Source organism: Nothobranchius furzeri, chromosome 12, assembly GCF_043380555.1.
Source record: "Nothobranchius furzeri strain GRZ-AD chromosome 12, NfurGRZ-RIMD1, whole genome shotgun sequence".
In the NCBI taxonomy this organism is placed as follows: domain Eukaryota; kingdom Metazoa; phylum Chordata; class Actinopteri; order Cyprinodontiformes; family Nothobranchiidae; genus Nothobranchius; species Nothobranchius furzeri.
Window position 1 is genome coordinate 22,237,723 of NC_091752.1, and position 12,915 is coordinate 22,250,637.

Genomic DNA, 12,915 nt, shown 5'->3' on the forward strand with positions numbered 1-12,915 from the left:
TCATAAAAATTAAATACATTACTTCAAGTTATGGAGTGGCTAGTATAGTGATGTGTCAATAATTATGAGTTTTTTTTTTATCAGAGTCGTGGGAGTGGGCTTCCGTACTTTTCTGTTTGAACTGCGTAGTTTGTGGTAGACAGCGCCCTCCACAGCCCAAATAATGAAACGTCAACTTAGACAAAACCGTGACGTCATTTATTGAGCGACAGAGTCATCTGGAGCTCCGAAAGACAGCAGGGGGAAACGAGATCACTTTCTAACCCCGAAAATGGTAAAATCGGGGAAACTTCGGTCCGGGACGGGTTCCAAACTCAAACGGTGGAAGAAGGGACACAGCAGCGACTCCAACCCGCAGTCGAGTCGTTTTCGACAGGCTGCGAAAAGTCGCTTTTTCAGCCGACCGAGCGGTAAGGCGCACGTGCGTGGGTCTCGGGACTTGGCTAACAATCTGTGTCAGGCATTTAACTGGAGATAGCACTAAGCTAACATTTGAAGCAAAACACGGCTTCATGCTCCCAAAACGCCTTGTTGTTTTAATGTTTTCTTTTTATCGTGTTTACCACCTGTTTCCATTAGCTTGTAATAATGAAGGAACACAAAGCTTCAGTGCATGTTTTGTGTCATTGATTGTATTAAAATGTAAAGGTTACATTTTTGTATCTTTAGTGCTGTACTTATGTTTGAACCAGTTTATAATTATGATAAAACTGCATCTTATACTGAATGAATGAAAGCAGCATGCTCCTAAACACTGACTGAGTTGTTGCTTAGTTGAATGAAATAAGAAAGCAACATTAGTCTAATTGTGTGTAGTTACTGTAGTCCTTAAATTTGATCTTCAGATAAATAAAGCATTCAAAAGCAATTTTTTTACAATGACATTCTTTAAATATGGTGGATTCTAGCTTTGAGTGATGCCTTCCACTTTTTTGTCCTCCTAAAGGAAAGAGTGATCTTACTGTTGATGCTCTAAAGCTTCACAATGAGCTGCAGGCCGGTCCACTGGAGGTTAGTGCTGGAGGCCGAAAGGATGCCCTCATGGAAGAGGAGCTGGATGAGAAGTTTTCGGACCGAACCTCTGGCACCTTCCTCAGCGGCCTGTCTGACTGCTCCAACCTCACATTCAGAAAAGTACAGCGCTTCTGGGAGTCTAACTCGGCCGCACACAAAGAGGTGGGAAATGTCAACAATTTGATGTTAGCCAAACCCTGTTGATATGCTGATTAACAAAGGGAGAAAAAGGAGTCGGAACGTACTTAGGATGATGCAAAGATACCAATAGATATTTGGTTTCTAATCCAAGTTGTCACGAGCTGAAACTGTTGAGATGTTCCTCACAGATCTGTGCCGTTTTGGCTGCTGTTACTGAAGTGATTCGAAGTCAAGGAGGAAAGGAGACTGAGACGGAGTACTTCGCTGCATTGGTGGGTGTTCTCTGCAGATTTAAGTAGCATACTGTGCCATGTAAAAATGTGGTATAAGATCAAATTATTGTTCAGAAAATAAAGAATTTTTTAAATTTTTTATTTATTTTGGTAGATGACCACTCTGGAGGTTGTGGAATCAGCAGAGTCCCAAGCTGCAGTGGCGTATCTCCTCAACCTCGTCATGAAACGGTAACATCTTTTATTTTGTTCCACAGCAGAACAGTCCCACGGATTCATTCACTTTTGATCTAAAGTACCTTTCATCTGCTTGTTGTTTGGTGTTACCCAGAGTTCCTGCTCCGGTGCTGAAGAACAAGTTCTCGGACACGGCCAAGGCGTTGATGGATGTCATGTCTAAACAGGCCACGTCCGACACCTCGTCAGCTCTGAGATGGGTGCGAAGATTTGTTTTTTCTGATTGGTATTTTAATTTTTACAACTTTTTCTAATTTATTTATTTATGTTTTTTCTATAGATCCTGTCCTGCCTCGCCACATTGTTAAGGAAGCAGGATGTGTCTGTCTGGAGTTACCCGTCCACTCTGCAGACCTATCACGGCCTTCTCAGCTTCACGGTGCACAGCAGACCTAAGGTTGGTCCCGCCCACTTGCATCATTAAATGTGCTCCATTCATTTCAGCTATTTCTCTAACTTTCACTGAAATACTAAAAGCGTGGGGTGTTTGTTGTTTTCAGGTCCGTAAAGCGGCGCAGCAAGGCGTTTGCTCGATTCTTAGAGGTAGTGACTTCCTGTTTGCTGACGGCGCACCGGCCCACCACCCTGCTGCAGCTACAACAGCCAAATTCTGCATCAAAGAAGTGGAGCAAGCAGGAGGTAAGACATCCTTTTGACAGATCCTTAAGAGAAAATTCAGAAATACATAAAGAAAAGAAATGTTTTGATTATGCTTTCTAATAATTCTAATTATTTCCTTTGTCAGGCAGCAAAGAGGACACCACCACACTTCATGTGCTTGGTCTCTTGAAGGAGCTGATGGGAACGTTTCCTCTGGGAGTCGTCAAGTCCTGCTGTGAGACTCTGCTGCGAGTCATGACCCTCAGCCATGTGGTGAGTACACCAAACCGCTCAAAGATGCACCCGCACACACTTTATTTAGCCACGCACGTGCTTGATCTGACATGTCCTCTTTTCTTCTGGCTGCAGCTGGTGACGGCCTGCGCCATGCAGGCGTTTCATAGTCTCTTCAGCGGGAAACCAAACCCGTCGTCTCTGTCGGCAGAACTCAACGCCCAGATCATCACGGTGAGCCAAACTAACGACCAGCACATTTAAGGTATCATGTAGCATGTTAGTGTAAAAATAAAAACTCACTTATCACCTCCAGGCTCTGTATGATTACCTGCCCAGTGAGAATGACCTGCAGCCTCTGCTGGCGTGGCTGACCGTCATGGAGAAAGCTCATGTTCACCTGGCAAAGTATTAACATAAGTTAGCGGAATTGTAATGAGTCCTTTACTTTAGTCAGTAAGATGCTCATTAGCTGTGGTTCTCTGTCATTCTTGGTCCAGCTTGCAGAGTTCTCTGAGTCTGGGTCATCTCCCCCGACTCTTCTCTACCGCCATGTCCTGCTTGTTGTCGCCACACACACAGGTGGTTTCTACCGCCACCAACACAATGAAGGTAAAAAAAAAAAACCCAACCATTTCTAGGGTTTGCAAAGAATGGTGTGAAAGGGAAAAACATCCAGTATGCGGCAGTCCTGTGGGCAAAAATGCCTTTTTGATGCTAGAGGTCAGAGGAGAATGGGCTGACTGATTCAAGCTGATAGAAGACCAACTTTGACTGAAATAAACACTCGTTACAACCGAGGAATACAGCAAACTGTATATATATTATATATATATATAATATATATATTGCCCAACACAGCCTATATATATATATATATATATGGGCTGCGTGGTGGCACAGTGGTTAGCACTGTTGCCTCGCAACACGAAGGTCGCAGGTTCGAAACTCGGCTGCGGCCTTTCTGCATGGAGTTGCGTGTTCTCCCCATGCATGCGTGGGTTTTCTCCGGGTACTCCGGTTTCCCCCACAGATCACAACATGCCCTATAGGTTAAAAAACAAATTGTAAGTTGCTTTGGATAAAAGCGTCTGCTAAGCACATATTACTGTTGGCACCTCAATAGTGCCAACAGTAATATTTTACCATAGTGCCTTTACTTTCAAAAGTTTAATATGGCATGATATGGAACCTTTAAAATATCTTTCCAGAGTATTTATTTTATCCGATGGCACCATCTAGTGGCTGACAAGCATATTACACAAAAAGTCTGTCGACCCATGTTTTTAAGATGGCGACTTCATGTTTCTTGTTTATAAATGTGCTTCTGTAGCCGACAAACGGAGCTAAAACACGTTGTTTTACAAGTATTATTCTCACGTTGTGTTGTGTTCTCATATATTTAAATTTTAACGACTTACTTGTCCGTAAAAAGTTCATCAACTGCGTCAGCTGTAGTACTTCCTTAAATTTGAAGCATGTAAGCAGCAGTCTAATGCTATTGATTAGGTTCTGGTCAGAGCTCTGCGGGGCAGGTGGTGTGCTTAGCAAAAAAACAAAAAAAAAAAAGACGTATTGCTTACATGATATCACAGTACATGATGAGCCAATCACTTATACGGATTTCTGAAAAATCAGACGTCATTTCTGAAAGGGGAAAACTCCGGGAAGCTACTTAAAGTGGGCAATGATGGCTACTTCTGGACATTTTAAGGGAAATGTTAACTTATATTTTTATTGTGTTTTTAATCTTACTTTTTTTTTTTTATTGTAGACTTTGTTGACAGAATGTGTCGCCCCTCACATGGAAGAAATAGGAACGATCGCTGTCGCCACTACTGCTGGAAATCCCTCTTATATCAACAAAACGTTTCGGTAGGATCTTGGAACTATTTGACAAAACTCAAATCAGTTGAATTTATTTGAAATTACAACTTTATTAATAGTTTGGATTTATCTATATTAACCTAATTTATACAATAGTAGAAAATATTGATACACTGAAACGTCACTACGTCTTTTTTGTGGGGTAATTCAAACTCGGACTGCTAGGTGGCGACAGAACAATGAGAACACACAATACCACTGGATGTGTGTTGGAAGCATCTGGCCTGAGGTTTCCATTTAAATTCCATATTAAAGGACAGGTCACGGGAAATAATTTTTACTTCATTCTGAAATACCAGTCACTCAGAGTTTCTGGGATTATCCCGTTTCCTGCATTACCCGTCCATTGAAAGTAGACGGGGAAACGCTCGGATTATAAAATGTGATGTCATAATGTAATTTAGCATTCACGGACTCACCCAGCTTTGCTCGCAACGGAGACGGCTGTTGTTGATTTGCCAACCAGGAAAGAGCTAGTAGAAGCTAAGTGTTAGCATTAGCTACTCCACAACAGGGCAGAACTCCTTCAGGCTTGTGTTATTTGTGGCAGAGCAAGTGGGGGCAGTGGAAGAGAGACTCCAAATCCCGCTGTTTTCTGTCCCGCTCCCCGTACTAACTTCTAGTTCCTGAAACAGGAGCGCCTGGGTTTTTGTCCCACAGAGAATGACTCACAAGGCATTCATTTATACTGTAGACCACTGCAGATGTATTGAAATAACGAGTGAACGAGAACTTTAAACAGGGCAAAAATCTTCTATCGTATTGTCTCCGTTTTATTGCGATATGTGTCGTAGCGGCAGATTCTTACGAATGCACATCCCAATAGAGTAGAATTTAAATTCAAACATGTATATGGATGGATCCAAAATTTATTAGACCAGATTAATACTGGATCAAGGGCTGGGCAATAAATTGAATATTTATCGTTATCAAAATTCCTGACTCTTATCAACATAATTTTTCCCACATCAATAAATTTGATAATAAAAAAAATGAAAAGATGTTTGTAGGTTGGCATCGTTCATGTCCCTTTAAGAAGCTGTACCTCAAAGTAATATACGTGACAGCCCCATCTAGTGGACAACTTTTGTCTGCATACCTGTAGTCATCGTCCATTTATCGTTATCGAGGTGGAACCCTCCATATATGGTGATATTGATTTTAGGCCACATCGCCCAGCCCTAACTGGATCTGGGCAGTTTGGTATTTTATTTAGATTATTTCAGCATCGTGGAGCGTAAGCACGAAGCTAAAGTTTTTCTCCATTTAAAATTCTCATTCTTAAAGCTGTTGTTTTGTTTTTCATCGCACTTCTGAGGGTAACTTTGCAGATTAGGACTACTGGCCTCAGAACAGGCTGAACACGTTTCAAAAGTGTTTTATATCTCTCCCATGAAAAGTGTTTCGTTAGGGTCCCGAACTGTTTGACAAAACTTCCTTTTTAAAATTTTCCTCCTCTTCTGACGATGAATTGTTTCTGTTTCAGTGTCGTAGAGGACGGCTTGTCCTACCGCTTCCACGCTTCCTGGCCTTTTGTGCTGCAGATCCTTGGCTGCTTTTACCGAGTTGCAGGGAAACAAGCTCACTCCATCATGACCAAGGTTTTGAATCGAAACATTAAAATCGCTGCCAGGACCATGGATGAATTTGACTCTGTGTGTGTGTGTGTGTGTGTGTGTGTGTGTGTGTGTGTGTGTGTGTGTGTGTGTGTGTGTGTGTGTGTGTGTGTGTGTGTGTGTGTGTGTGTGTGTGTTGTGTGTGTGGTGTCTTGAACAGTCGCTGCAGTCTCTGGCCGACCTGCGCTCCACTCCTCAGTTCCCCTACAGCGGGGAGTTGGACCTGGCTGTGGGAGCAGCCGTGGAGAGCATGGGCCCTGAAGTCGTCCTGTCTGCTGTTCCTCTCAACATCACTGGCATCAAGTAAAAACTGAAACAAAACCACACAAAACTCGGTGAAGCTGCTCCTACCAACCCATTTTGGTGTTTTTGTGCCATTTTAGCGATGACCTGGAGTTTCCACGCAGCTGGTTGATCCCCGTCATAAGAGATCACGTGAAGAGCACCCGTCTCGGTTTCTTCACTTCTTATTTCCTCCCTCTGGCTTCTACACTCAAGCAAAGGGGTAAATAAGGTGTGATGAGTGAAAACCGAACGTGTTTTTCATGCGTTTGTTGATGAATCTCTGCTTGTTTTGTAGCTGAAGAGTTGGAACAAACAGGAAAAAAGCTGGAAGCAAAAGTCTACCAGACGTTACAGCTTCAGGTAGCAGACTTACCTTGTTACTCGTTGCTGTTTATCATCTGACTTCCTTCATCTCGGAAAAGATGGAGGTGTTCTAATTTAATCTTTATTTTTATAAAATTGTGAAAAACAATGGAAAGATGATGTAAAATAGAATTTGGCTAAAATGCTCGTATACATTTAATTTTAAGGTTTTTCGATATAGAAAAACGCTAATAGATTAAAAAACCATCTTGTTCAATATGAATAATGATTAAACCATATAAAAGTGTAGAACATACATTTTAAGTGCAGCCCTGGCTGTTTTATGTTGTTACTTTCTGATAAAACAAGTTGGTTGTGTTACCAGACTTGGTTTTTATCGATTTTCTGCTAATTTTGCAAACCGCCGATTGTTTATTTTTTTTGTCAGACTTGTAAGAATGAAAATATTGCCACACCGGTGAACTACTGCAACCTTTTTTCAGATGAATTACTTCCACCCCTCCTTGCTGCAACACCTTGTTTAAGTCACATTGCTGTCTGTTTAGGTTCGAGGGGAGGGCTTGGTGACAGTTACTAAGTTATTGTCCAGCCCTAATTTGTAGTATGGTTGCACATTCCAGTAACTTGAAAAACTTTAAAATCCTTATTGTGATTATTTTACCCTTGAATATACAAATTTGTGCCCTTCTGCCCCACTTGCCTTTGCACCAGCATGATCTCATTGAGACCTAAAGACTGAGTCCCTACAGATCCTTCTGAATATGTATTTTTAATAGGCTCTCTGCCTGATTACAAACTCAAATGAGTTTTAGTGGGATACATTTTGTCCATATTCTAGATTTGGACCATGCTTCCTGGTTTTTGCACGTGTCCTGTGGACTTGCTGGCATCATTTAAAGGCATCGCCCGCACACTCGGCATGGCCATTAATGAACGTCCAGACCTGAGACTCACTGTGTGCCAGGCGCTCCGCACTCTGATCAACAAGAGCTGCTCCACAGGTACCTGGACACATGCTCATAAATATACTTTATATATTAAAATGGCTGCAAGTGCATGAGGTAATTTAAAACTGATTTTTTTATGTCAAAGAGGAAGAAAAGGCAGAAATGGGTCGCTTCTCCAAGAACTTCCTGCCGATCCTTTTTAATGTTTACAGCCAGCCGCCTGCAGAGGGAGAGTCGGGCACCTACAGGATGGCTGTTCTAGACACCATTAAAGTCTATTTATCCATCACTGAAACTCAGGTGAGCAGATTTTATTCTCGTTCCGCTGAACAGTGTTAAGTGTTTGTCAAATATTCTTATTGAAACAATTTTCTTCAGTTGATCTGCACATTTCTGCAAAAAGCGTCTGAGAGGCTGACCAGCACAGAGAGCACAGAGTTCATACGGTAATGCCAATATACTGTTGTTGGTGGTTTTGGTTTGAAATTTAACTTCTTCTGTTTACTTTTGCTCTACCTCACCTCCTCAGCCTGTCAGTGATGGACCTTGTGGTTGCCATGGCACCCTTTGTAGATGAGGCTAACATGACCAAAACCTTTGAGCTGATCCGACCATATTTGGAGGTAAAGACGCACTCGGTGTTTAGTGACATGGGTGATTTTACCTCAGATCTATTGAGCGCTTTCTTTGAGTTCAGGTCAAAGAGCCCGGCATGCAGAAGAAGGCGTACCGCGTTCTGGAGGAGATGTGCGGAGCAGAGAGGGAGGAGTGCCGCTCGTTTGTTGTGTCGAACCTGGAAACGCTCAAACTCGTTTTGCTCGATACTCTGAAAAACGCTTCTTCACCTGCAAAGAGGGTGAGCTGTTGGATCGGAGAGAAACGGCACAAACAAATCATTTCACTGAAGTTCCTCGTCATTTGTTCTTTTTCTTCCTCGTCTCAGCCCAGACTCAAGTGTCTCGTGCACATCGTGAAAAGGTTGAACGAGGAACACAAGGATTTTATTGCTGCGCTGCTGCCAGAGGTAACACACACACACACACACGCACGCACGCACACACACACACACACACACACACACGCACACACACTCTTAATGATTTTGTCTGTTTTAGGTGATCATTTGCACCAAGGAGGTTTCCGTTGGAGCTCGTAAGAACGCCTACAGTCTGCTGGTGGAAATGGGAAATGCGTTTGTTCGATTCTGCGGGAACTCAAAAGGTGATTCGGCTTTTAGAAAAACAAGTTTCTAACGGTCAAGAATTAAACACTAAAGTCTTTTCCTGCCCGTGATGCAGAAGCCATGGAGCAGTATTTAGTCCTGGTGTACGCAGGACTCACAGGCTCCGTCACCATGATCACCTGCACCGTCCTGGCCCTCACCCGGCTGGTGTTTGAGTACAAAGGTAGCCCGTCTGGATTACCGCTGCTTCGGATGCTTACGAGCTGAGCTGATGTCATTTTCTCTTTCAGACGCTATAGAGGTGTCCATACTGGAGCAGCTGCTGCACAACGTTTGTGTCCTGCTGGCGTCTCGTACCAGAGAGATCGTCAAAGCTGCTTTGGGCTTCATCAAGGTCGTCCTCTTCATCATGGACCCCAAAACGCTGGCGACGCATGTCACCGTCATGGTAGGAGATGCTCATGGGTAGCAAACAGTTGATTTTTAGCTTTTATAGCTTTGTTTTTGCTCTTCAACACACCACTGTTGGTAATTCTGTAGATTAGAACCACTGGTGGTTAAATCTGACCTCAGAACAGGTTTAAAATATTTCAGAAGCGACACAAATCATCAGGAGCTACAACTCAAAGCTAAACAAACTCATTGTTCTCAGATGGAGGGCATCGGAAGCATCAAGGATGACGTTAGAAGACACTTCAGAACCAAACTGAAGAACATCTTCACCAAGTTTATCAGGAAGTTTGGGTGAGTGCTCTGTTCTCTGTCTGCATCGTAAACGGGGCTCCTTGGGTTTTCTGACAGCTCCGATGCCGTTTCTAGTTTTGAGCTGGTGAAGAGCATGCTGCCTGCAGAGCACCACAAGGTGCTCTCAAACATCCGCAAGGCCGAGGCTCGAAGCAAGAGGCGAAAGCAGGCGGCTGAGGAGCACGGCGAATCGGAAAGCGAAGAGGAGGCACCTAAAGCAAAGGGTGAAAGGTGCGTTAGAGTCCTTAACACAAACCGCCCTCATGGTTTCCTCCCTTCATTCCTATCACCCTCCCCTTTTCAGTATTGAAGACATCCTTGCAGAGTCTGACAGCGATTTGTCCGAGGATGAAGGAAAACCTCAGAAGAAAGCAGGAAAACGGGAGAAAGGAAAGGCGTGGCTCAAAGAGGGAGAGGAAGACGACCCGCTCAACTTCCTGGACCCGAAGGTTTCCCAAAGAGTTCTAGGTAGGTTTGATTCTGATAGCTGCCGTTAGCTGTGTTTGGAGGTTATCACTAAGTAAAAAGGACTTTCGACATGTTTTAGCCACCAACCCGGAGCTGAGGAAGACCTCCAAGGTGGAGCACGGGTTTAAAGTCACCTCAGATGGACGGCTGATTATTAGAGAGGATGACGAGGAGGACGTAAAACACCAAAGTAAGAAGAATCCGCTGGTTTCATTTGTCACATCGGAGGAATCTGTTACACCAGTCCTTTTATTTTCTCACAGAAGGAGACGAGATGAAGGATATCCTGGAAGAAGCAGGAGTCAAAAGTGTGAGTTTTTACTGTCGGTGTTAAAAACTTCATTCCTGTTGGCTTTATGGTTCATTTGTTCATAATCGTTGCAGAAAAAGTCGCAGAAGAGAACGTTTAAGGAGGGTGACTTTGACGAGGACATGGACGTGGAACCCCAGTTTAAATATAAAGGTGAACATCAGAACAGACGGGTGAACGTTGGATCAGATTATGGTGCTGAGGTGATTTTGTTTTGCGTTCAGCTGGTGGCTCAGGAATCCACAGATCTCTGGGACAAGGCCACGATGCCGGAGCCGATTACAAATCAAAGGTGAGCGGGATCTGAAACCTGGAGTTGGGCGTGACTGGACTGAGAGGATGGGAAACTCAAGTTTTGTGTTTTTCTTTTCTCTGACAGAAAGGAAAAGGAGACGTGAAGAAAAAAGGAAAGTGTGACCCTTACGCTTACATCCCTCTGAAGAAGGAGCAGCTGAACCGCAGGTACAAGCAGCAGCTGCTGTTTCGGTTATGTGAAAGCCTGCTGTCAGAAAAACATCGCTGATGTCGACCTGCTTGTTCTGTGGTCTCAGGAAACGCGCCAGACTTCACGGGCAGTTTAAGGGGATGGTGCGAGGAGCCCAGAAGGGGGCGCTGTCGGGGAGGAAAATGCAGAAGAAAAAAAGGAAGACCTGAAGAACAGATTTATGCTGAATGGACTCTATATGTTAAATAAGGACGCACGCACGTATGTGTGTGTGTGTGTTTCTCCTCCCAAAGCGGCTAAAACTGACGAAGGGTGACCAAGCGTTTGTTTCTGACGATTTGGGACTCCGTTAGTCACCCTTCGTCAGTTTTAGCCGCTTCGGTGTGAGAATTTGTTGACAAAACAACTAAAATGAGCTTTTTTTCAGAAAGAACTGTTCTATTTGTTTACCTTATTTGGCCACTTGAGGGCGCTGCACGCCTGAGAGCTGTACATTGATTAAAAGCATTCATGAATACTATGAGGATGACCTAAACACATAATTAGAGCTGTGTATGGACTGAGATATTTTTATTCTCCTCAGAAACTCTGAGTTATTTCCAATTTGCAGCTGTTGCACCTGGCAGCACAGCTTTGAGGTGTTTGAAGAACATTTAGGCCGTTCAGCTGACAGGACTTCACAAACCAGATATGCTGTAGTAAAATATGGCTGACCTGGTAATCACTATCATGTGTGTTTAGTGAGTTTTATGATTCTCAGACTAGATATTCAGCCAGAGTTGGTGGATTGATTATTTAGGTTTTCACGGAACTGTCTCACTTCTTCTGATGCTGCAAACGTGTTACCGCCAGCATCATAATTCCTTATAGGGAGAATTATTAGGGTTAAGTTAACTAGACACCTGGGATATTGCAGAAGGCATCATGTCTGGAGATTTATGGATAAAAGAAAGTACAGCATGGAAAACTATTTCAAGACTCGAGTGTTTTTCCACATTTATTTTATAGAAAAGTTATTTTTCTCCCAAATCTTCATCTTTATGACCCGGTTTTCCATGTTCCAGTTGGTGGTGGGGTTAGCAAATGCTTTACAAAGCAAACTAAAGTGCAGAACATAAAATATTAACTTGCACTTCATTTTTATTACTGTCACAGCAAGACAAATATTCTAAACATGACCTGCAGAAAAGCATTTGTGCAAATATAATTTTTTCCCCCTTTTTCCGATTGATCCGTGGACCATTACTTTTAAGTACTTTGTCAATTTAAGATTACAAATAGGTGCAAATCCTTTATTGCCCGTGCTGAATGCAATTTGTCATTCGAAGGTTAGCTCAGTCCTAAAGTAAACATTTAAAGGTCAGCATAATTTAACTGAATAAACATCTGGCTTTACTAAAACGTAACCGCTGTTTTAAACATCAGAAATAGTGTTTTCTAATTGGTTCTTTTTTTACTTCAATGTTTTTAATACTTGGAGCATGCAGAAAAGTGCAAAAGGCATTTTCTGTCAATTTCAAAAATTTAAAGGAAATTTTTACAACTCTGTAAATGAAAAAGTGCTTAAGAAAATCTGCTCCTGGAAAAATACGGAAGATTAAAATGGGAATTCGGTCTGTTCTAAAGTTCAACCCCTAGGCATCACCTTCCTAAATTCTTGATTAAAGAACAAATATGTGACATAAGTTCTTCACTTACGTTAACACATCATTTTTAAATTGTCTGTGCAAAAAAAACAACAACAAAAAAAAACCCAAAACAAAACTAGCATTTTATGATCTGAACTAGCCGGGTGGCGTTTCTAAACCATTTCCTGGTGTGATGGTGCATTAGGTCATTACATGGATGTCTTTTGCAGCTGTAAAGGCTCTCAATAATTTAGATAAATACAAGTAAATCAATTTTCTGACTTATTTTCCAAAAGACATTAGCAAACTGTAGTTTTACATAACATCCTGGCTTTTTAGTTAATTATTCATACTGATTGAATTTTCTCCACACAAATCATGAGATGAAAGCATGGGTAAAAACACCACAGCTCAATAATTATTCTAAAGTCTAGGAATTAGTCATATTTGATGTGGGAATTTTAAGGCTTTAGTTAGATTTAGCTAAATTCATCTAATGTACTAAAGTCTATTTCAGAGATAATTTCTGTATAAAACTGATATAAAATCATGAGCTTCACTCAGCAGATTATTAAAAAATGTCTTTATTGACGATAGGCACAAGTTTTGGAAGAAACAA

At 42.3% G+C, this 12,915-nt stretch overlaps 1 protein-coding gene across 1 annotated transcript; it reads left to right on the plus strand.

Annotated features, from left to right (window-relative positions):
• The first annotated feature begins 186 nt into the window (after positions 1–186).
• Positions 187–11,188, plus strand: rrp12 (ribosomal RNA processing 12 homolog). The gene is made up of 34 exons (XM_015944278.3): positions 187–410; positions 947–1,176; positions 1,344–1,427; positions 1,543–1,619; positions 1,720–1,825; positions 1,906–2,022; positions 2,126–2,264; positions 2,371–2,498; positions 2,595–2,693; positions 2,776–2,867; positions 2,960–3,071; positions 4,234–4,334; positions 5,833–5,947; positions 6,123–6,265; positions 6,346–6,467; positions 6,543–6,607; positions 7,410–7,572; positions 7,664–7,818; positions 7,897–7,964; positions 8,048–8,141; positions 8,216–8,374; positions 8,462–8,542; positions 8,634–8,739; positions 8,817–8,924; positions 8,992–9,149; positions 9,354–9,445; positions 9,521–9,676; positions 9,750–9,913; positions 9,993–10,103; positions 10,177–10,223; positions 10,298–10,376; positions 10,448–10,515; positions 10,603–10,685; positions 10,775–11,188. The coding sequence occupies exons 1-34, from the start codon at positions 272–274 to the stop codon at positions 10,875–10,877; spliced, it is 3,864 nt and encodes a 1,287-aa protein (XP_015799764.3). The 5' UTR covers positions 187–271; the 3' UTR covers positions 10,878–11,188.
• The last annotated feature ends 1,727 nt before the right edge of the window (positions 11,189–12,915 follow it).

Bases quoted from the DNA above. Each gene is read 5' to 3' on its own strand.
- rrp12 (XM_015944278.3), top strand. From the start codon at position 272: ATGGTAAAATCGGGGAAACTTCGGTCCGGGACGGGTTCCAAACTCAAA. The intron at 6,266-6,345 runs GTAAAAACTGAA...GTGCCATTTTAG, and splicing joins CTCAACATCACTGGCATCAA to CGATGACCTGGAGTTTCCAC. The intron at 10,377-10,447 runs GTGAACATCAGA...TTTTGCGTTCAG, and splicing joins ACCCCAGTTTAAATATAAAG to CTGGTGGCTCAGGAATCCAC.